Source organism: Anolis carolinensis, chromosome 4 (genome assembly GCF_035594765.1).
Source record: "Anolis carolinensis isolate JA03-04 chromosome 4, rAnoCar3.1.pri, whole genome shotgun sequence".
In the NCBI taxonomy this organism is placed as follows: domain Eukaryota; kingdom Metazoa; phylum Chordata; class Lepidosauria; order Squamata; family Dactyloidae; genus Anolis; species Anolis carolinensis.
Window position 1 is genome coordinate 247,805,496 of NC_085844.1, and position 22,858 is coordinate 247,828,353.

The 22,858-nt window shown below is 38.7% G+C and overlaps 1 protein-coding gene, 1 long non-coding RNA gene and 2 other non-coding genes across 5 annotated transcripts; 1 reads left to right on the forward strand and 3 right to left on the reverse strand.

Moving 5' to 3' along the window:
- The first annotated feature begins 845 nt into the window (after nucleotides 1–845).
- Nucleotides 846–15,263, forward strand: LOC134298550 (signal-regulatory protein beta-2-like). Its single transcript, XM_062979106.1, has 4 exons — nucleotides 846–1,771; nucleotides 3,759–4,085; nucleotides 8,275–8,604; nucleotides 11,943–15,263. Exons 1-4 carry the CDS (start codon nucleotides 1,699–1,701, stop codon nucleotides 12,071–12,073), a joined length of 861 nt encoding a protein of 286 aa, XP_062835176.1. The 5' UTR covers nucleotides 846–1,698; the 3' UTR covers nucleotides 12,074–15,263.
- LOC103280814 (uncharacterized) lies at nucleotides 8,163–21,704 on the reverse strand. Of its 2 annotated transcripts, XR_507497.3 has the most exons (5): nucleotides 21,359–21,704; nucleotides 19,478–19,764; nucleotides 18,151–18,272; nucleotides 8,763–16,778; nucleotides 8,163–8,527 (listed from the first exon to the last, which is right to left on the reverse strand). It is a non-coding gene; the product is annotated as an uncharacterized LOC103280814 (long non-coding RNA). The 2 variants fall into 2 exon arrangements; XR_507498.3 differs by lacking the exons at nucleotides 8,163–8,527; nucleotides 21,359–21,704 and adding an exon at nucleotides 21,254–21,344 and having other exon boundaries at nucleotides 15,898–16,778.
- Nucleotides 17,603–17,737, reverse strand: LOC134299094 (small nucleolar RNA SNORA5). Its single transcript, XR_010006232.1, has one exon. It is a non-coding gene; the product is annotated as a small nucleolar RNA SNORA5 (small nucleolar RNA).
- On the reverse strand, nucleotides 18,546–18,679 carry LOC134299093 (small nucleolar RNA SNORA5). The gene has a single exon (XR_010006231.1). It is a non-coding gene; the product is annotated as a small nucleolar RNA SNORA5 (small nucleolar RNA).
- Nucleotides 21,705–22,858: the final 1,154 nt, after the last annotated feature.

A 22,858-nucleotide genomic window follows, 5' to 3' on the forward strand; every position in this document is an offset into this window, starting at 1 on the left:
AACTTTTTAAGCCGAGGGCCGGTCCACAATCCTTCAGACTGTTGAGGGGCCGGATTATCATTTGAAAAAAAAAATACAAACAAATTCTGATGCACACTGCATATGTCTTATTTGTAGTGCAAAAACAACAACAACAACAACAACAACAATGAAAGAACAATACAATATTTTAAAATGAAAACAATTTTAACCAACATTTATCAGGATTTCAATGGGAAGTGTGGTCCTGCTTCTGGCCAATGAGATAGTCAAGTTAATTAGGGTTGTTGTTGTTGTTGTTGTTGTTGTGTGCCTTCAAGTCATTTCAGACTTTGGGCGAGCCTAAGTCTAAAATGTATTTATTTATTATTTATTTATTTACTGCATTTATTTACTACATTTGTATCACACCCTTCTCACCCCAAAGGGGACTCAGAGTGGCTTACAAATTATATGTACATACAATGTATTATATTATTAGCACAGCACAATATTAGCATTATATATTACTATATTGAACTATACCACTATACTGTAATATTATTAGTAATATTATATGTAATATAGAATATAATATTATTATATGGTACTAGCTGTGCCCGGCCACACATTGCTGTGACGAAGTATGGTGGTATGGGAAATAAAGTATTGAGGAATTGGTGGTAGTTAAGGTAAAGGGTAATTAAGGTAAAGGGTAACATTAGGGTAGTTAACGTAAAGGGTAACATTAAGTCCATTATAAATGGGTTATATAGCTGTGTGGAAGGGCCTTGAGTCTACACTGCCATATAATCCAGTGCAAATTAGATAATCTGTGGAAGAGGCCTAAGTGAGGCCTAACTCTGCCTGTCCCCTGGGCTGAGTGGGTTGCTAGGAGACCAAGTGGGCGGAGTTTAGCCTTCTAACTGGCAGCAATTGGATAAAAACAATTATTCCTCTACCTCTAATTAGGACTTTATTTTTCTTTTTGTTGTATGAACGTAGAGGCATGGATGAGGGGTTGTGTTGCCAAGTTTAGTGCTTCTGGGATGTGTAGTTTTGTTGTTTTGTCCTAGGCCGAAATTTCATTACCCTTTTATATATATAGATTATTATTAGTGTTATATTGTATTACATTATAATATTATTATCAATATTATATGTATATACAATATATTATATTATAAAACTGAGGGCGGGGGCCAGGTAAATGACCTCAGAGGGCCGCATTCGGCCCCCGGGGACCCCTGGTATATATCACACTCCTGGGACCTTATCACATTAGACTAAGAATTCACCATGCATCGTGACGAATCCATTGGGGTCCCAGCATGGAGTGTGGAGAGCCGGACCCTCCACGCCCCGCATTGCCTGCCTTACCTGGACCCTCATCCCATGGGAGGGAAGTGTTGCCACCTGACTTCCCCCATTGCTCCCAAGGCAACACGGGAAGCTTCATGTGTGGCTGCCGCCACAGCATGTGTTGCTTCCTCTCTTCTTTCACCATGGAGCTCGGCCAGAAGTTGATGTGTGCTGTGAGAAGGACTCTGTGATGAAAGAGGAGAGGAAGTGGCGTACAAAGCCCATCTGATTAGGTCACTGGAAAAATATCAGACAACTGTGATTTAGAAGGAGGAAGCCACATCATTTCTTCTTTCTTCTGCTAAAGGAAATATTTGAGGAAGAGAATGAAAATACAAGAAAGAGCAGAGACCAAGACAAATTCTGCCTTCCCCTACAATGGGTCTCGCACATCTCTTGTCTCCAGTTCTATGTCTATTTCAGCTGTTTATCCTTCTTTTGCAACTTTTTGGTAAGTGTAAGAAGTCAGATAGGCCATTTGTTTTCCAATTTACCTGTTAATTTATATTAATGGGACCACAAACTATCTTGTGTAGATGATGATTGTCACATAACCCTTGTGCCAAAGCTTGATTTGATGGTATACTGTCTTCTGTGCTTCCAGGGAATTACAGTAAAGTCTCACTTATCCAAGATAAACGGGCCGGCAGAACATTGGATAAGGGAAAATCTTGGATAATAAGGAGGGATTAAGAAAAAAGCCTATTAAACATAACATTACATTATGATTTTACAAATTAAGCACCAAAACATCATGTTTTACAACAAATTGACAGACAAAGCAGTTCAATACACAGTCATGTTATGTAGTAATTACTGTATTTACGAATTTAGCACTAAAACATTGCAACATTTACTACAAAAACAATGACTACTAAAGGGCAGGCTGCCTTGGATAATACAGAACCATGGATAAGTGAAGCTTGGATAAGTGAGACTCTACTGTACTTATAAAGATTGTAACTGAACATGTGGAAATAAATTAGCAGCCTTTATTTTACATGTTTTTTTTACAAAGTTGAACAAATAGTACAAATTACATATTTTTTATTTAAATTCATTGAAATAACTTTTAAATGGTTCTTGGTCTGGGTTGCTGTGAGTTTTCCAGGCTATATGGCTATGTTCCAGAAGCATTCTCTTCTGATGTTTCACCCACATCTATGGCAGGCATCCTCAGAGGTTGAGAGGCCTGTTTGAAACTAGTCAAGTGGGATTTATATATCTGTGGAATAATGTTCAGAGTGGGAGAAAGAACTCTTGTCTGTTCGAGGCAAATGCGAATGTTGAATTGGCCACCTTGATTAGCATTGAATGGTCTTGCAGCTTCAAAGACTGATTTCTTCCTGCCTGGAGAATCTTTTGTTGGGAGGTGTTAAATGGCACTGATTGTTTCTTGTCTGGAATTTGGTCTGTTTAGCAAACTTTGCAAATGCTAATTTATTATAAGTAAATATTTGACTTCTATTTGATAGATCTGATGTTGTATAAAACAACTAGCTGTGCCCGGCCACGCGTTGCTGTGGCAAAGTGGTGGTGGTATTGGTTAAAAATTGTTGTGTAATTTTTATTTGACGTTATTTGTATTTTTAAATTATTTTTATTGTAAGTTATCTTTTTATTTATTATATTTTATTATTTTCTTGTATTATTTTTAGTTGTTTTCTGTTATTATAGTATTTTATTGTATTAATTTTGTAGTGTTTTTCATTATTTTTAGTGTTTTTAATTATTTTTTATTGGGTTGCTAGGAGACCAAGTTGGAGGAGCGGAGCCTTCTAACTGGCAGCAATTGGATAAAAGCAATTATTCCTTTCCCTCTAATTAGGACTTTATTTTTCTTTTCTTTTTGTTGTATCAACCTAGAGGTGTGGATGAAGGGTTCTGTTGTCAAATTTCGAGGTTGGTGGGCCTGTAGTTTTGTTGTTTTGTCTGGTGCCGTGATTCCATCACTCTTTTATATATATACTAGCTGTGCCCGGCCACGCGTTGCTGTGGCGAAGTATGGTGGTATGGGAAATAAAGTATTGAGGAATTGGTGGTAGTTAAGGTAAAGAGTCCCCTGGGCTGAGTGGGTTGCTAGGAGACCAAGTGAGCGGAGCTTAGCCTTCTAACTGGCAGCAATTGGATAAAAACAATTATTCCTCTCCCTCTAATTAGGACTTTATTTTTCTTTTCTTTTTGCTGTATCAACCTAGAGGCATGGATGAGGGGTTGTGATGTCAATTTTCGAGGTTGTGGGGTGTTTACTTTTGTTGTTTTGTCCACTGCCGTGATGCCATCACTCTTTTATATATATAGATAGATTTCAGGCAAAAAGGGGTGATGAAAAATTTCTTGCGTGGAAAGGGGTCATAGAATCATAGAATCATAGAGTTGGAAGAGACCTCATGGGTCATGAGTGGAAAATGTTTAAGAAGTTTTGCTCTTTGTTGCAGGTGTCAGAGGCCAGACACCAGAGATCATACAGGTGCCAGAGACCCTGTCGGTTTGGGCAGGAGAAGAGCTCACTCTGTATTGCTTCCTGACGGGGATCGGAAGGGTCCGGTGGTACAAGGGCCTCGACAAAACCCAGCCAGCCATTTATTCTCAAAAAGAATCATCCCCTCGAGTGACGAGGCTTTTTCCTGAATCCCCCACCGACTTCTCCATCACCATCAGTAACGTTCAATCTGAAGATGCTGGGACCTATTACTGTGTGAAATACAACATTTTATTTAATATAGAAGAAAGGGCTGGGAAAGGCACTGTGGTTTCTGTGATTGGTAAGTCCTGCTCAAGGTCTCTTTAGGTTCAAGGAGGGACATTTGTCCCATTCACTGCCACCTCAAACATTGTGGGAAATTGTACTTTAGGTGAAAGGGCTGCTTAATTTTTTTTATTTTTTTTTTCGTGTCAGGAGCAACCGGAGTTGCTTCTGGAGTGAGAGAATTGGCCGTCTGCAAGGACGTTGCCCAGGGGACGCCCGGATGTTTTGATGTTTTTACCATCCTTGTGGGAGGCTTCTCTCATGTCCCCGCATGGAGCTGGAGCTGATAGAGGGAGCTCATCTGCGCTCTCCCCAGGTGGGATTCGAACCTGGCAGCTTTCAGGTCAGCAACCCAACCTTCAAGTCACTTAGTCCACTACGCCATCTGGGGGCTCCTGAAATGAAAAGCAGCCTTGATGGCTGGCTGTTTAAATAGCAGTTGCAGGAGAGAGGCCAGCCTATTATTAATATGTTTATTGATATCCCACCATGTTTCCAGTCCAGGAGGTGAAGCAACATTCAAAACAAAAATTGTTTTACTTGGGAACAAGCTACAGGAAGAAGTTCAACAGCTAAATATCCGTCAAAATTTAAGAGACAACTGAAGACCAATCTCTTCCAGTCAATTTTTTAACTAGGAATTTTAAAGTTGTATTCCGTGTCTAATGTAATTAATCTTTGTTCTGTGTATTTTAATATATGTATTTTATAAAAATAGGTTTTAATATATGTATTTTATTGAACATTTTACGATGTATATTAACTATGTGTTGTTGAAGGCTTTCATGGCCGGAATCACTGGGTTGCTGTGAGTTTTCCAGGCTGTCTGGCCATGTTCCAGAACCTCTCTTTCCTGACATTTTGCCTGCATCTGTGGCAGGCATCCTCAGAGGCTGTGAGGTCTGTTGGAAACTAAGCAATTAGGGTTTATATATCTGTGGAATAATGTTCAAGGTGGAAGAAAGAACTCTTATCTGTTTGAGGCAGGTGTGAATGTTGCAAAGCAATTGGCCATCTTGATTAGCATTGAATAGCCTTGCAGCTTCAGTTTTAACTATATTATGCACTGGCTTGAGCCATAAGGAGGGGTGGGTAAGATAAAAATTATTATTATTATTATTATTATTTTATTATGACACAGCAAACAAGATAGATATGCTGGATTTCATATCACAAAATCACAAGTCGAACACTTCCCAAGTGTCTAGGACTGTGTGATGTATTTTCGGATGATGCGTACAGATCCCAGTCGGGTGGCCTTTTGCAGTTGGCAGATCGTAATTTTGTCAATGTCTATTGTTTCCAAATGCTGGCTGAGATCTTTTGGCACGGCACCCAATGTGCCGATCACCACCGGGACCACCTGCACTGGTTTCTGCCAGAGTCTTTGAAGTTCAATCTTGAGGTCCTGATAGCGGCTGAGTTTTTCCTGTTGCTTTTCGTCAATGTGACTGTCACCTGGGATGGCAACATCAATGATCCAAACTTTTTTATTTTCCATAACTGTGATGTCTGGTGTGTTGTGTTCCAGAACTTTGTCAGTCTGGATTCGGAAGTCCCACAGTATCTTTGCATGTTCATTTTCCAATACTTTTGCAGGTTTGTGATCCCACCAGTTCTTTACTGCTGGGAGGTGGTACTTGAGGCATAAGTTCCAATGAATCATTTGGGCCACAAAGTTGTGCCTCTGTTTGTAGTCTGTCTGTGCAATTTTCTTACAGCAGCTGAGGATATGATCAATGGTTTTGTCGGTTTCCTTGCACAGTCTGCATTTTGGTCATCAGCTGATTTTTTGACCTTGGCCTTAATTGCATTTGTTCTGATGGCTTGCTCCTGGGCTGCAAGGATCAGGCCTTCTGTCTCCTTCTTCAGGGTCCCATTCGTGAGCCAGAGCCAGTTCTTCTCCTTATCAGCTTTTCCTTCAATTTTGTCAAGGAACTTTCCATGCAATGTTTTGTTGTGCCAGCTGTCAGCTCTAGTTTGTAGTGCGGTTTTCTTGTACTAGTATTTTGTCTGCTGTGCTTTGAGGAGTTTCTGATTTTTGACTTCAGTCAAAGCAAGGTTCTTCACTTTGCTTTACATATTCTGCCAGGGCATGTTCTTCTTCTTTGACTGCTTGTTTTACTTGTAAGAGTCCTCTGCCCCCTGATCTTCTAGGCAGATATAGCCAGTCAACATCACTATGGGGATGCAGTGAATGATGAATGGTCATGTGTTTTCCAAATTGTCCAGTTCCATCTGTGTCCAGTTTATGATGCCAGCAGTATATCTTATGACAGGTATGGCCCAGGTGTTTATGGCTTTGATGGTGTTGCCTCCATTGAGCTTGCTTTTGAGAATTTTTCTGACCCTTTGTGTGTATTCTTTACTGACCACAGTCTTCACATGTTCATGCTTGATGTTGTCCAGCTGTAATATGCCCAGATATTTATAGGCCTCTGGCTGGTGACACTTTATTGTTTGACCATTAGGCATATTTATGCCCTCACTTTCAATGATTTTTCCCTTCTTCAATGCCACTGTCGAACATTTGTCCAAACCAAACTCCATGCTGATATCAGTGCTAAAAATTCGGACAGTGTTAGTCAGGACTGGATTTCAGTTTGCATTTTCCCATATAGCTTCAGGTCATCCATATACATCAGATGCGAAATTTTGTGAGATTTTTTAGATGTTTGATAGCCGAGGTTTGTTTTTTGTAAGATTGTTAACAGAGGGATCATGGCAATAATGAAAAGCAGAGGACAATGAGTCTTCCTGGAAAATTCCTCTTCTGATGTTGACAAGTCCATAGCTTTCATTTCCAATAAACAGTTCAGTTTTCCAGTGCTCCATCGTGTTTTCAATGAAGGTGGCAACATTTTTACTAATCCCAATGGCGTCCAGGCACTTGATGATCCAGCTGTTATTATTATTATTATTATTATTATTATTATTATTATTATTAAAAATTCACAGCATACTAAAGCTAAAAAGGAATTAAGATATCAAAAAGTAGATGCAGTTAAAATACTTATTTTTTTTAAAAATCTAGCATATGATACAATTTGCTAGCATATACATATATTATAGCTATTATTATTTTCTAGATTTACATTTGAGCTAATGCATACTGATAATGTCTTTGGAACAAAGAGGACAAAGACACTCCAGGAGCCACATAGGTTGCCAACAATGTTCCCCGCACTTGAAACAAAAAAGTAAACAGGAGTCTTAAAAATGGAATTGGAAAACAGTCCTTTGGAGCTATTACTTGTTTCCCCGTCAAAATCTTCCAAATGTTTTTGAATATTTTAAAGCTTTTGATATCTCTCATCCATATATCACATATCTACCTAATAGTTTTATTCAACCTCGTTGGTCTTGTTAATGTTCTTATTTCTGCTATTCCTAATCATTTATCATAAAAATTGTTAGAGACCAATTATTTCAAGCTTTCTTTAAATAATTCAAAAATGGCTGTCAGTTATCTTGACATCTTTGTACTGATCTATTTTTCAAATTTTTTAAATAATTTTTATAATTTTATGATTTATAAGATTTTTTTTTCAAAGAAGCCTCCGATGGCCTAGGGGATAAAAGCCTTGTAACTTGAAGGCTGGGTTGCTGACCTGAAGGCTGCCAGGTTCGAATCCCACCCGGGGAGAGCGTGGATGAGCTCCCTCTATCAGCTCCGGCTCCATGCGGGGACATGAGAGAAGCCTCCCACAAGGGTGGTAAAACATCAAAACATCCGGCCGTCCCCTGGGCAACGTCCTTGCAGACGGCCAATTCTCTCACTCCAGAAGCAACTCCGGTTGCTCCTGACATGGAAAAAAAAATCTATTTTTCAAAAGGCAGGATACTTTATCCAACTCTGCCAAACTGAGAAGTAAAAGGTTTCTGAATGCCACCACCCATTTGCACAAATCTGTCACCAACAACTTTTAGCACTCACAGCGGACTCTGTAGAAAACGCTTCAGCTGTTCGTTCTAAAAAGGAAAATCAGTCTGTTTTGCAAATTTTACAAATGCTGAGTTATTATCAGTAAAGATTCGATTTTTAGAATTACTTTATACACCCGATGTTGCGTAAATAATATTTCAGGCAAAAGGGGGTCATGAAAATATTTATTGGGTGGAAAGAGGTCGCAAGTGGAAAATGTTTAAGATGTTCTGCTTCAGAGAATAGGAAAGACAATGCCATGCCATGTACTTTGTTGCAGGTGTTGCAGAGATTATTCAGGTGCCAGAGACCTTGTCGGTGTCCACAGGAGGAGAGTTAACTCTGTACTGCATCCTGAGAGGGAGCGGAAGGCTAGAAGGAGTCCGTTGGTACCGGGGTCCCGACAGAAACCAACCGGCCATTTACAACCAAAAAGATGCCTCTCCTCGAGTGACAAGGCTTGTTCCTGAGTCCCCCACAGACTTCTCCATCACCATCAGTAACGTTCGACCTGAGGATGCTGGGACCTATTACTGTGTGAAATACAAAAAGTCATCAGAAACAGAGGTGGAAGAAATGGCTGGGAAAGGCACCGTGGTTTCTGTGATTGGTAAGTCCTGCTCAAGGTCTCTTTGGGTCCAAGGAGGGGGATCTGTCCTATTTATTATTATGTATTTACTGCATTTATATCCCGTCCTTCTCACCCCGAAGGGGACTCAGTGTGGCTCACAAAAAAGGCACAATTTGATGTCACAAATGCATACATACCGTGTTTCCCCGAAAATAAGACAGTGTCTTATATTAATTTTTGCTCCCAAAGATGCTCTAGGTCTTATTTTCAGGGGGTGTCTTATTTTTCCATGAAGAAGAATTCACATTAACTATTGAACAAAAAATGAACATTTATTATATACTGTACAGTGGCTGTCATCACAAACCAGCATAACCAGACAAACTGTGAATCCTATCCAGAATTTCTCATTACTACCATTATTTCCATGTACAACTATCTATGGTACGTACATTTATCAATCCTGCATACTCTGATGTTCTGTTGGCATGCTTCCAAACAAAAACTTTGCTAGGTCTTACTTTCAGGGGAGGCCTTATATTTAGCAACTCAGCAAAACCTCTACTAGGTCTTATTTTCAGGGGATGTCTTATTTTAGGGGAAACAGGGTAGGATAAAACAAAACATATACCGTATATACTTGAGTATAAGCTGGGTTTTTCAGCCCTTTCAAACTAGGAACATATTTTCTTTATTTAAAAAAGATTGATGTGTTGTCGAAGGCTTTCATGGCTGGGATCACAGGGTTGTTGTATCTTTTCCAGGCTGTATGGTCATTTTCTAGAAGTATTCTCTCCTGATGTTTCGCCCACTTCTATGGCAGGCATCCTCAGAGGTTGTGAGGTATGGAGAAACTAAGCAAGGAAGGTTTATATATGTCTGTGGGAAGTCCAGGGTGGAGGGAGAGTACTCTTGTTCTACACAGAGAAGCCATTGAAATTCACAAACATGTGGACAACTTCAACAGAAAGGAGGAAACCATGAAAATGAACAAAATCTGGCTACCAGTATTAAAAAAACTCAAAAATCAGAACAGTAAATAAGAAGCAACACTCTGAGACATGGGAACTAGGGCAGTTAACAAAGAATGCTCCCAAGCAGAAAGTAGCCAGTAGATGTAGCCATTCAATGCTAATTAGGGTGATTAACTACAACATTCGCGCTGGCCTCCAACTGACAAGAGTTCTTCCCTCACCCTGGATATAAATAAACCTTCCTTAGTTTCTCCATACCTCACAACCTCTGAGGATGCCTGCCATAGATGTGGGTGAAACGTCAGGAGAGAATACTTCTAGAACATGGCCATACAGCTCGGAAAACATACAACAACCCTAAAAAAGATTGTTTATAAAAACTTTGAAAATTCCCCCCAAAAAAATCCATGTATATGTGAAACGTTCTAAAACTTGGTGGGCTGACAGGAGTAAACGTGTTCTACAACTGTAGTGAATTTCACCCTAATAGTCATAAAACTGAGGGAGAAAGGAGCCCCTGAACTTTTCCCAATTATAGTAGTGTCCAGCTCTGCTTAGAATAAAAAAGAGATCTCTCTAGACCAGGCAGAAGCAAACTCGGGCTCTCCAGGTGTTTTGGACTTCAACTCCCACAATTCCTAGCAGCTGGTAGGCTGTTAGGAATTGTGGGAGTTGAAGTCCAAAACATCTGGAGGGCCCATGTTTGCCCATGCCTGCTCTAGATGCATTGTAAGGTATTGACACTGATTTCTTTGGCTTTTTTTGTACAGTCCCACCTGTACAAAAGTGGAAAGTGACCCGCCTTGTCCTGCCCACCTGAATGAAACAGTGACCCTCACCTGCAACATGGATAATTTTTATCCAAATGACATCAAAGTGGTCTGGTTTATGAATAATAAGAGTAAAATGGGAACTGATGAACCCATGATCAAGAATTCTCTGGTGGTGAGGGCCACTGAAGAGAAGAATATGTCTATATTTACTTGCCAGGTCAGACATAATTCTCAGCCTCCAATCAACCAAACAGGAACATTGATCATACAGCCATACTCTGGAAGAAATGACAAAGCCAATGGTCTTGAAGGTGAATAAGTGGATTGACACATATGGTTTTGATTTCATTGGGGTTCATACTTTCTCTCCTCTAGCCAAGTCAACTGTTTTATCTTTGCCTTGGTTATGCATATAGTGAATATAACTATACTGCATTGAACTGGATTACAGTCTTCCCTCACTTATTGCGGGGGTTAGGTTCCAGGATCACCTGCAATAAGTGAAAATCCGCGAAGTAGGGATACTATATTCATTTTAATATTTATACATTATTTTAGTAGTTATACATTATTTTAAGTCTTTATCAACCAATCATGTGTTGATAAATCACCTCCTTCTCCTCCTGTTGCCACTTGGGCTCCTTTTCTGTAATGACATGTTTCATGCATTAGTCCATGTTTGATGTTTTTATAGTTTTAATAGTTTTAATCTACAGCTGTATGTTTTTGATTTAGATATGTGATATATTTTTATATAGATGTGAGGCATTGAATTTTGCCATTTATTATGTTGTAAACCGCTTTGAGAAAAGCGGTATAGAAATGCAGATAATAATAATAATAATAACAATAATAATAAAGACTCTGGCAGAAACCAGTGCAGGTGGTCCCGGTGGTGATGGGCACACTGGGTGCCGTGCCAAAAGATCTCAGCCGGCATTTGGAAACAATAGACATTGACAAAATTACGATCTGCCAACTGCAAAAGGCCACCCTACTGGGATCTGCACGCATCATTCGAAAATACATCACACAGTCCTAAATGTTTGGGAAGTGTTCGACTTGTGATTTTGTGATATGAAATCCAGCATGTCTATCTTGTTTGCTGTGTCATACAATATAATAATAATTTTCTCTACCTTCGGCTTCTCCTTCCTCCCTTCAGCTGTAAATCGTAATTTTTTTAATGATTTATAATATTCTTTTAGAGTTTATTGAAAAACCACAAAACAGTGAGTCCACTAAAAGCGAACCGCGAAGTAGTGAGGGAACACTGTATATGGAAATGTAGACCCATATAATTCAGTTCAATGCAGTTAAACTGCATTATATGGCAGTGTACATCCTGCCTAAGTCTTTCGGCATGATGAAGTTGACCATAGGACCACACTGGAAAACTGGGAGATTCTTAGAGAGAATAGTTTCAATCAAATCCATGAAAAATCAAACCCTCAAAAGTCAAAAATCATAAGAATGAGAAGGAGGAGGAATAGGGACACTTGTCTACAGTAACACTTGGAATTTAAACACATTGCCATTGCTTATGAATATTGTGGGCAGTGCAAGTTAACCTGATAAATAATTCGAATGTATGAAGTTCATTAGCTGATACACTGTGTTTCCCCAACAGATCAACTGGTGTACTCTGTCTCCTCCGCTTTTGGCCTCTGGGTTGGACTTTTCCTGAGCAAGATTATCACTGGTTTCTTCCTTCTTTTCCTTTTTCTGAGAAAAGAGCGGAGCAAGACAACTCCAAGATGAGACAACTGTCAAGATGAGAGTGGCCAGGAAAGTGGGGCATTCAAACCCTCTGCTTAGGATTTATTTCAGCCTCCATCTCTTGCCTGCTTTCCATCATGAGAGATGTGATGAAGACCTGCCATGGAAAACGTGACAACTTTAAGTCTGCAATCCTAGTTCCCTGCATTCTGCGCCAAGAAAAAAAAATTTTTCCATGGGATTCAGTTATATATTCAGTTGGGCTCGGGCTGTGGCGCAGGCTGGAGAGCAGCTGCAATGAATCACTCTGACCAGGAGGTCATAAGTTCGAGGCCTGCTCGGAGCCTATGTTTGTCTTGTCTTTGTTCTATGTTAAAAGGCATTGAATGTTTGCCTATATGTGTAATGTGACCCACCCTGAGTCCCCTTCGGGGTGAGAAGGGCAGAATATAAATGCTGTAAATAAATAAATATATAGACTACACATCCCAAAAAGTAGTACAAGATTGAGCATCCCTTATCCAAAATGTTAGGAGCCAGAAGTGTTTGGTATCCCCTCCACCCCAATTTTGGAATCCTTGCAGCTACAGAATGAGTTATATTAGAGATGAGACTCAAATTTAAACAGAAAATCCATGTATATTTCAAATATAACTTACACACATAGTCTGAAGGTCATTTTTTATGCAATATTTTAGAGAATTTTGTGCGTGAAACAAAGTTTGTGTACATGGAACCACCAAGAATCAAAGGCATCACTGTCTCGGCTACCCATGTGGACAATTGTGGATTTCCAGATTAGGGATATTCAATCCATAACAAATTTGTTAGCTGATATATAGCTATTTGTAATATTCTCGGTATCCCAGTTTGCATTGGCAGCTTCGTCCTCGTTTAATATTGCACTTAAATTTTACATTCTTTGTTAGTTTTACAGGGATCTCAGGGTATGGTTTTAAAGTTATGCCTAGTATTTTTAATAATGTAATTTTAATATTGTTCATGTTTTATTCCATGGTAAAGACCTTTGGCTATTTCACAGACTTTTCCAATGATGTGGACTGTGACATAGAATTGTGGTCAACATTTTATCTTGGTGCTGAAATGAAGGCAGAATTGATGCCAAGGACATCTCAAAAGAGAGTTTTCAACAACCAGGAGCAAAAATGGCTGAAGATGTCACTTCAGAAGATTTGCTTTTCAACACTAGGCAAGATTCTGGAAAAGATGGTTAAAGAAGTGGTCTGCAAACACTTAGAAATGAATTCGGTCATTGCTAACAATCAACACGGTTTTATGAAAAACAAGTCATGCCAGACTAATCTGATCTCTTCTTTTGGGTACAAGCTGGGTAGATGCAGGGAACGCTGTGGATGTAGTGTGTTTGGATTTCAGGAAGGCCTTTTTTTGACAAGCTCCCCCATGACCTTCTGGCAAACAAACTAGACAAATGTGGTCTTGGCAAAACTACGGTTAGGTGGATTTGTAATTGGCTAAGCGAACGAACCCAAAGGGTGCTCACCAATGTTTCGTCTTCATCCTGGAAAGAAGTCATGAGTGGAGAGCCAGAAGCAGGGTTCCGTCCTGGGCCCAGTTCTGTTCAACATCTTGATTAATGACTTAGATAATCAAGTTTGCAGACGACACCAAATTGGGAGGGACAGCCAATACTCCAGAAGACAGGAGCAGAATTCAAAACAATCTTAACGGATTAGAGAGATGATTGGCCAAAACGAACACAATGAAGTTCAACAGGGACAAATGCAAGATACTCTACTTAGGCAGAAAAAATGAAATGCAAAGATACAGAATGGGGGACACCTGGCTCGACAGCAGGATGTGTGAAAAAGACCTTGGAGGCCTCGTGAGGAGGAAGGTGAACATGAGCCAACGATGTGATGCGGCAGCAAAAAAGCCAATGGGATTTTGGTCTGCATAAATAGGAGTAGTGTCTAGATCCAGGGAAGTCATATAAAGGTTTTCCCCTGACATTAAGTCCAACTCTGGGGGTTGGTGCTCATCTCCATTTCTAAGCTAAAGAGCCGATGTTGTCCATTGACACATCCAAAGTCATGTATGGAGGGCCGTTACCTTCCCACTGGAGCAGTACCTATTGATCTACTCACATTTGCATGTTTTTGAACTGCTAGGTTGGCAGAAAGGGAAATCATGCTGCCCTCTATTGTCTTGGTCAGACCACACCTGGAATCACACTGTGTCCAATTCTGGGCACTGCAATTGAAGGGAGTTGTCTAAAGGCTGGAATGTGTTCAGAGTTTGGCGACTAAAATGATCAAGGATCTGGAGAACAAGCACTATGAGGAATGGCTTAAAGAGCTGGGTATATTTTGCCTGCAGAAAAGAAGGCTGAGAGGAGACATGATAGCAATGTGTAAATATGTGAGGGGAAGTCATAGGGAGGAGGGAGCAAGCTTGTTTTCTGGTGCCTTGGAAACTAGGACATTGAACAATGCCTTCAAAACTACAGGAGATTCCACCTGAACATTAGGGAGAACTTCCTCACTCCAAGAGCTGTACAGCAGTGGAACTCTCTGCCTCGGTGTGTGGTGGAGGCTCCTTCTTTGGAGGCTTTTAAGCAGAGGCTGGATGGCCATCTGTCGGGGGTGCTTTGAATGTGATTTTCCTGCTTCTTGCAGGGGGTTAGACTGGATGGCCCGTGAAGTCTCTTCCAACTCTACAATTCTATGACTAGGAGCTGATGGCTCCCATATTACCCTGTTTCCCCGAAAATAAGACAATGTCTTATATTAATTTTTGCTCCCAAAGATGCTTTAGGTCTTATTTTCAGGGGATGTCTTATTTTTCCACAAAGAAGAATTCACATTTATGGTTGAATTTAAAAAAAAGAAAAAGAAAATGTATTATCTACTGTACAGTAGTTGTCATCACAAACCAGCATAACCAAACTGTGAATCCTTTCAAGAATTTCTATATTATATTTTATTCTTTCTCTCTCTCCAAGCTACTTTCTACTATCTCTTAAGTTATTATTTGTTCTCCCACTTTCAATGTACTATATTCACATGAAATAAATAAAAACTATTACAAAAAAGCATTTCTATATTATATTTTATTGCTATACTGTTTTTAATTTCTGTTCGCATGTAAATTTATATTGTTGTTGGGCTTGTCCCTGTGTAAGCTGCCCTGAGTCCCTTCTGGGAGATGGAGGTGGAATACAAGAATAAAGTTATTATCATTATTATTATTATTTCTTGATACTACCTTTATTTCCAACAATCCATGGTATGTACATTTACCGATCCTGCATGCTTCCAAACAAAACCTTTGCTAGGTCTTACTTTCGGGGGAGGCCTTATATTTAGCAATTCAGCAAATCCTCTACTAGGTCTTATTTTCTGGGGATGTCTTATTTTAGGGGAAACAGGGTAGTGGGGTAATGAATCCATTCCTAGTTTTAGTGTAAACTTTAAAGATGTTTCCAGTGATACTAAATTTCAAGTTCAGACTAAAACCCAGACTTGCTCTGTCTGTGCAATGCAATCAGTTGTTTCCTAACCTGCAACCCTTCTTGCAACAAGCAACAATCCTTTCCCATAAATACTCTTGACATTTGAGAAAGAGACGGTCCAGGCTGGTCAGAAGTTCCCCTTTCATATCATCCCTTCCCCGCATTTCCAGAAATAAGCTTATTGCTTATAGTTTGAGTTTTAGCAGCATTTAAAAACTTTAAGAGTCTCCTAGGAGGGGTTAGGGATTTGGCAATAGTCACTATGATTACAACAGTAGCACAAGCTGTTGGGTTTTTGGTGCTGGTTATTGATGATGATAATAATAATAATACTATATATATATATACAAACATACAAACATTTTAAAAGCTGTAAGGTTGTCCAAACTTTATCTCACCAACTGTGGGAGTTCCCACTGAAGAAAATATTACGAGATGCAGATTTCCAATTAAGAAATACTGGAAGATGTTTCAAAAACCCACTTCCTCCTGAAACTGAAAAGAGAACTTGCAGCTTTGAGTTCAAAAATGTGCCTTCGGTCCCACCATTCATGTCAACCTCAAGCCTCATCTTTGACTTACATTCACCTACTGCTCTTCTTCTTGCCTGGGATGTCCAATGAGCAATGCATCTTGGCTGGATTGCTTAGGCTTAAGCTTCAGGTGGACCTTGTTAGTCTATCATTTCCATCATTTTTAGGCCTATCAGTACAAAAATAGCCACGCTTGAAGGACACATTTGCCACTACAAGCCTCCAAAGTTTCAGAACATTTGGGTAATCCACTGATTTTTAGGAAATTCTTTAAAAGTTTCTAGATATAAAACCTTTAAAAAACAAAAGAAAAAGGTATCCGACTGACGAAAATGCCGAATCATCCTATTATTTACTACTACAAGACTATTGCATCATCACACTTCTACTTTTGACTATATTCTAATAATTCATGAATTCCACAGTTGACAAATGCCCCCATCATTGTTGTAAAAAGGTAATGAACAAGACCCAATATTTCTTAGTTACTTCAAGATTTCTCCTTAATCAGCATAAGTCCATTTGTCCATCTCAGCAAATTGATAGATCTTCATAGGACATTTTGGGCACTGGAATAACTTGCTCTTTTCATCTCTATAAACAGTTCTTGAGGCAGTTCCCATATCATGTAACAATCTTCCAAATTTCCTTTCTAAATGGTTGTCCAGCATTCCAACAAAATAAAACTATTTAACCTCTATGACATGGAAGTCTTTTTAACCTGTAAAAGAAAGAAGATTTAGAAGAAAAAAAAATAACTCCAAATACCGAGTTAGCAACAGGGGCTTGTCAGAAATCTAATGTTAAGGCACAGTCCTGAGGCCTTTTCAAAACGCACAAATAAAGTGCTAATATTCTAACTACTGTATTTCATCGTAATACTTGCACCCCTTTTTGATCAAAAAAGGGTGCAAATATTATGAAATTTAAAAATATATACATCCCTTTGATTCTCTGGTTGAGTGGTTCCCAACTTCTAGTCTTCCAAGTGTTCTGGACTTCAACTTCCAGAAGTATTGGAAACCACCCTGAGTCCCTTGAGGAGATAGGGCGGTATATATATAAAGTTTTATTATATGATTATTATTATTAATTCCACTCCCTCCCTTTCTTCTCCGAAAGCAAGGTATGTTAGAAAATTGAAATGGTGCTCTTTTGAAAGGGAAAATCCAGGCTCCAGAGACCTCCATTTCCAGGTAGGAAAGAAGGAGAAAATCTGGCCAAACTTACTCTGCGGCCATTACGTGAGGAACACAAAAATACCAATTTTGCCACCCCCAAAATGGAAGTGCAACTATTATGCAATGAAATACAATTAAGTTCATCTGTCAATATAACATTATATTGAATTCCAAGGCCTGGAATTTAGGGAGAGACGTTTAGAATTATTTGCCTAGCGTTTTAACAGACTACCAACTCCAGGATCTCATTAGATGCTACCATGACAGTTAAAAGAGGAATACAATACAGATCCCTTGGGGGAACCTGAAGGAGCTGAATAAGCAAAAAAGGGACCATGTTTGACCACAGCTATCTAGATGCTGCACTTGTTTGTAGCATGCTTTTATCCCCAGGTCAAACAACAAAGACCTGGGGCCCATGAACTACATTTTTTTTGTGGCAGCCACAGGGCTAGTCCTCCCCACTTAGCAGAAGAGCACCAAATTTGACAAGGCTGCACTGTTGATTTCTAATTCCAAATGAAAAATTAACAACCGGGTTACAGGGAACAGTATAGAATTGACTGTGAAGTTTAGCAGGAGCCAAACTGGGACTTACTGGTGGCCTGAATGTCAATTTGTTCATGTATATGATTGGGGAGACTTGTCTAAAGCACAACCTTTTTTTAAATGGAGCTCCCCAATTTGACATTGACCATGAAGTGATATTGTGTGTGTGTGTGTACAATAATATAACAATAATCCTGTATGAATGTACAATGAACAGCAGCATCTAGAAACAGATCCAGAAAGTTGTTGAATTGTCCTGATATCTCCACTTTCCTTCTCCCCAATATCAATGTTCTGCCACAAAGTTCAGTAACCACGTAAATGAACCGCCAAGGCAACTAAAGTCCATCCTTTGCCACTCACCTGCACAGAGCCACAAAAGCAGAATACGGAGATATTTAAAGCAAGTGGAGAGCCTGACACATTTCTATGGGCCATCACAATACAGTGCCATCTTCTGTCTAGGTATGGTGCAAATTCAGTTTCTTTAAAGAAAGAAAGGAAGTTATTTTGACAGGTAGGGACCCAGAAAAGGTCAAGAAATAAGAAACAATACCATATTCCTAGGCTGCACCACCCTGGTCCGTATTTAACCTTGAAAGAAAAACAAACGGTTCTCTTCAAGGAGAACCTTACCCCCTTAGAGCTCATTTTAAGGGTTGAAGAAAGAAAAAAGGACAACGGGCACAGAAAGTCAAGTTCTCTATCCTCTGCCTCGCCATGGCATGCTAATGTACAAGAAAAAGGGAGTCTGGTATCAGTGTTTGCAGAAAAACTATCCCCAGAACCCACAAAGAGTTCCGAGGCCCATGAACTACAAATATTGCTGTGGCAGCTGTTTGGGCCAATGCCAACCATGGAAAAGGCAGGCAATGAATTTGACACAGCTGCACAAACCTTGGCAGGTGAAGGAATTCTCTGTCACACTGGTTCTAAGGACAAGTCATTTTGTGGGTAACAAGGCAGGTGAAAAACTACTTGCAAATTAATTTAAAATTCAAAAGAAAGCATTTATTATCTCAAGAGTGCTAGAATAACAATACAGATCAGACTAAAAGCAGATCACAATATGAGGATATTCTGTATGAGGGGCAATCCTTTTTTGAAACTTTTAAATAAGTTTTTTTGCTTTGGATTGTGCAAACTAATTATCCCTTCTCCAAAATGCTTGGAAGCAGAAGTATCTTGGATTACTTTAGGTTTTGGAATACTGCAGTGTATGTATATATGTGTGCATACCAGGACTGTAGCCTGCTTTACTCATGAATTTTAACTGGTTAACCAATTTATAAGTAAACCATGTTTTTTTTTACCTGACACATTTCAGGGTTTTTTTTTTTAATTTTTAACCCCCCCCCCTCTGGCTATGTCCCTGGCACATACATATATGCTGTAATTATGTAAATATTTATGTATATATATGCGCGCACACACATATGTATATATTTCAAGATACGTTAAAATTGAGATTCAAGTAAAAAAATTACACTCATGTATGTTTCATATACATTTTATACATAGTCTAACAGTAACTTTATATGCAATACTTTTATAAATATTGAGCATGATACAAACTTTGTGCACACTGAACTATCAGAAAGAAAAGGTGTCACTGTTTTAGCTAATCATTTGGACAATTCTGGGTTTCGGAACCCCAGATTAGAGATATTCAGCCTGTATTCATCCTCACCTCTATCTTATCCTCCAGTTGGTCCATCAATGCAGGAGAGGAATGACATCTCTTTCCAAACAACTTCCAGGCGCTTTGGCCGATGGCTAAGAAGCTTACTCAGGCCTCCCATCATGGTGCCAATTGCTGTGCACTTGCACTCTGTCTGGAAGACTTTTCAAAGACGTTTTAGTCATAAGCAAGCCATCTGTGCTCTTATCCCCCTCGCTTTGCTGCATGCAGGGAATTAAGATTGTTCAAGAACGCTTGCCATGAAAGTTTAGGAGCCTTTCCAAACCTATGCAAAACTGGATAGAAGACAGGAAGGTTAAGTCAGAAATCAAGATTTCAGATTACTTGTCAATACTGTGGAGTGGACTGCCTCAAAGAGTGTTGAAGTCTCTTTCTCTGGAGGTCTTTCAACAGAGGTTGGATGGCCATCTGTCAGGACTGCTTTGTGTATTCCTTCATGGCAGAAAGGGCTGAGATTGGGTGGCCTTGGGATCTCTTCTAATGCCACTATTATTAACCAGGCTGAGTACACACAACTGCAAACTCATTAAAGACATTCAATGTGTCTACTTAATTTGCACATTTGATTTAGAGAATAGGAAAAAATGCCCCAAGCAATCCAAAGAGAAACAGGAAACTATGAATCCCACCATATTCCTTGTTTCTGATTTATGATCAAATCATCCATTTTTGGGGGGCTGAGATTCGCCTAAGGTCACCCAGTGCGTTTCTATGGCCAAGTAGGGAATCAAACCCTGGTCTCCAGAGTTAGAATCTAATGCTCAATTAACTAAAACAAATGCAAGGAGTTTATCAATATTTGCCACGAATTACATAAAAGTGGTACCTTTTAATTGCAAACAATGTAGATCAAAAAATATATCAATTAAGGAAAATTATTCTGCAAATGCATAAAAATAGTGGGAACCAGTCAGTGTGGTGTAATGGTTGGTTTTGAGTGCAAAGATTTAAGAATTGTCACATTTTCTCAGAGTCCTTCCAGACAGGTTTTTTGTTTATTTCAGATTATCTGGCAGTGCGGACTCATATAATCGAGTTTAAAGCAGAAAACCTGGGATCAGATCCTGGGATATAGGGCCTGTCTGGAAGGGCCCTCACCCTAAAAGGAAAACAATGACAAACTTTTCTGAGGAAATTTTGCTAATAACTTTTTTATGAGGAATTTGATTCTTTGGAATTTGATAATTTGAATTTGACGCTTTGAGTCTCCTTGTTGGAGAGAAAAGGCGGGGTATAAATAAACATAAACATAATAATTTATCAATATGAAAAGAGAATCAAAGCAGTGAAGAGATTGTGTTGTTTGAAGGATTGGGATCAGGATTCAAATCCCCACTGAGCCACAGAAAAATACATTGCTAATTAACACTTATCAATACAGTAGAGTCTCACTTATCCAACACTCGCTTATCCAACGTTCTGGATTATGCAATGCATTTTTGTAGTCAATGTCTTCAATACATCGTGATATTTTGGTGCTAAATTCGTAAATACAGTAATTACTACATAGCATCACTGTGTATTGAACTACTTTTTCTGTCAAATTTGTTGTCTAACATGATGTTTTGGTGCTTAATTTGTAAAATCATAACCTAATTTGATGTTTAATAGGCTTTTCCTTAATCCCTCCTTATTATCCAACATATTCGCTTATCCAACATTCTGCCGGCCCGTTTATGTTGGATTAGTGAGACTCTACTGTATTAGGAAATATCCATTTCAAGTTAGTTAAGGTTAACTAATGATCAAGACTATTGAGCTAACCTCTTAATTGCTCTGATCACGTTCAAAGCACAGGAAAAAAATCGAATATTATACATAAAAATCAATCAAATCTCCAGGAAGAAGGCCAACCGCGTGCTCACTTACCAAGAAAGGCTGGAAAAGGAAGTTCGGATGGAGATTGCGTCACTTCCCTTGCTGTGGAGGGGAGGGGTATTTTGCCTTTCTCCGACAGTGATTGGTTGACTGAAAGAAGAGAGACTGGAAACGCTCCCGACGCCATCTTTTTTGAGGGCAGATAGGAAAAACCCCACACATGGAAGATTACTGACCAATCCGACGATCGTGTTTGGGAGGCAGGGCTTGTTGCTAGGCTGCGACGTTCTAAGGGGCGGGGTTTCGCGTGAGCACCTGCTATATATGAGAGCTGAGCTGGCGTTTGTTTTGGAACGAGTTGGGCTTTATTGTTTTGAGTTTGGGAACGTTGCTTTTGGGTTTTGCAAGATTGTTAAGCATTTAATGGGAGTGGAAGCTTGACCTTTTAATGCAAACTTTTGAATATATATTATATGCAGGAAAAATACAGAAAATGCAATAGAACAGAGGCACTTTTTATTTATATTATCTGTAACATTCTCAGCAATGAGGGTATATATATATATATCTTTTAAATACTTTTGACTATAAACTTACTAATACATTATATATATATATAGACATAGATAGATTATTTAAATACTTTTGACTACAAATGTTGAATATATACTATATGAAAGAAAAATACACAAAAAGCAATAGAATGGAGGCTTTTTTATTTATATTACCTGATGACATTCTCAGCAATGGGTATCTTTTAAATACTTTTGACTACAAACTTACTAATACATTAAAGAAAGAAAAATATAGGAAATAGGTGTTTTTACATTGAGTTCTGGCTCTATATATATCTTTTAAATACTTTTGACTACAAACTTACTAATACCTTAAAGAAAAATATAGGAAATGGGTGTTTTTACATTGAGTTCTGGCTCTATATATCTTTTAAATACTTTTGACTACAAACTTAATACATTAAAGAAAGAAAAGTATAGGAAATGGGTGTTTTTACATTGAGTTCTGGCTCTATATATCTTTTAAATACTTTTGACTACAAACTTAATACATTAAAGAAAGAAAAGTATAGGAAATGGGTGTTTTTACATTGAGTTCTGGCTCTATATATCTTTTAAATACTTTTGACTACAAACTTACTAATAAAGAAAGAAAAATACAGGGAATAGGAGGTTTTTTACATTGGGTTCTGACTTAGCAAACATTATATTTCCTTTCAAAATCTTAGAAGCTGTACAATATATTAAAATATATATAGTCTTGATAGAAAACATACAGAAAAAGTAAAGCAGGCATTTTTATATTTACAGTAGAGTCTCAGTTATCCAACATTCACTTATCCAACGTTCTGGATTATCCAACACATTTTTGTAGTCAATGTTTTCAATACATCGTGATATTTTGGTGCTAAATTCGTAAATACAGTAATTACTACATAGCATTACTGCGTATTGAACTACTTTTTCTGTCAATTTTGTTGTATAACATGATGTTTTGGTGCTTCATTTGTAAAATCATAACCTAATTGGATGTTTA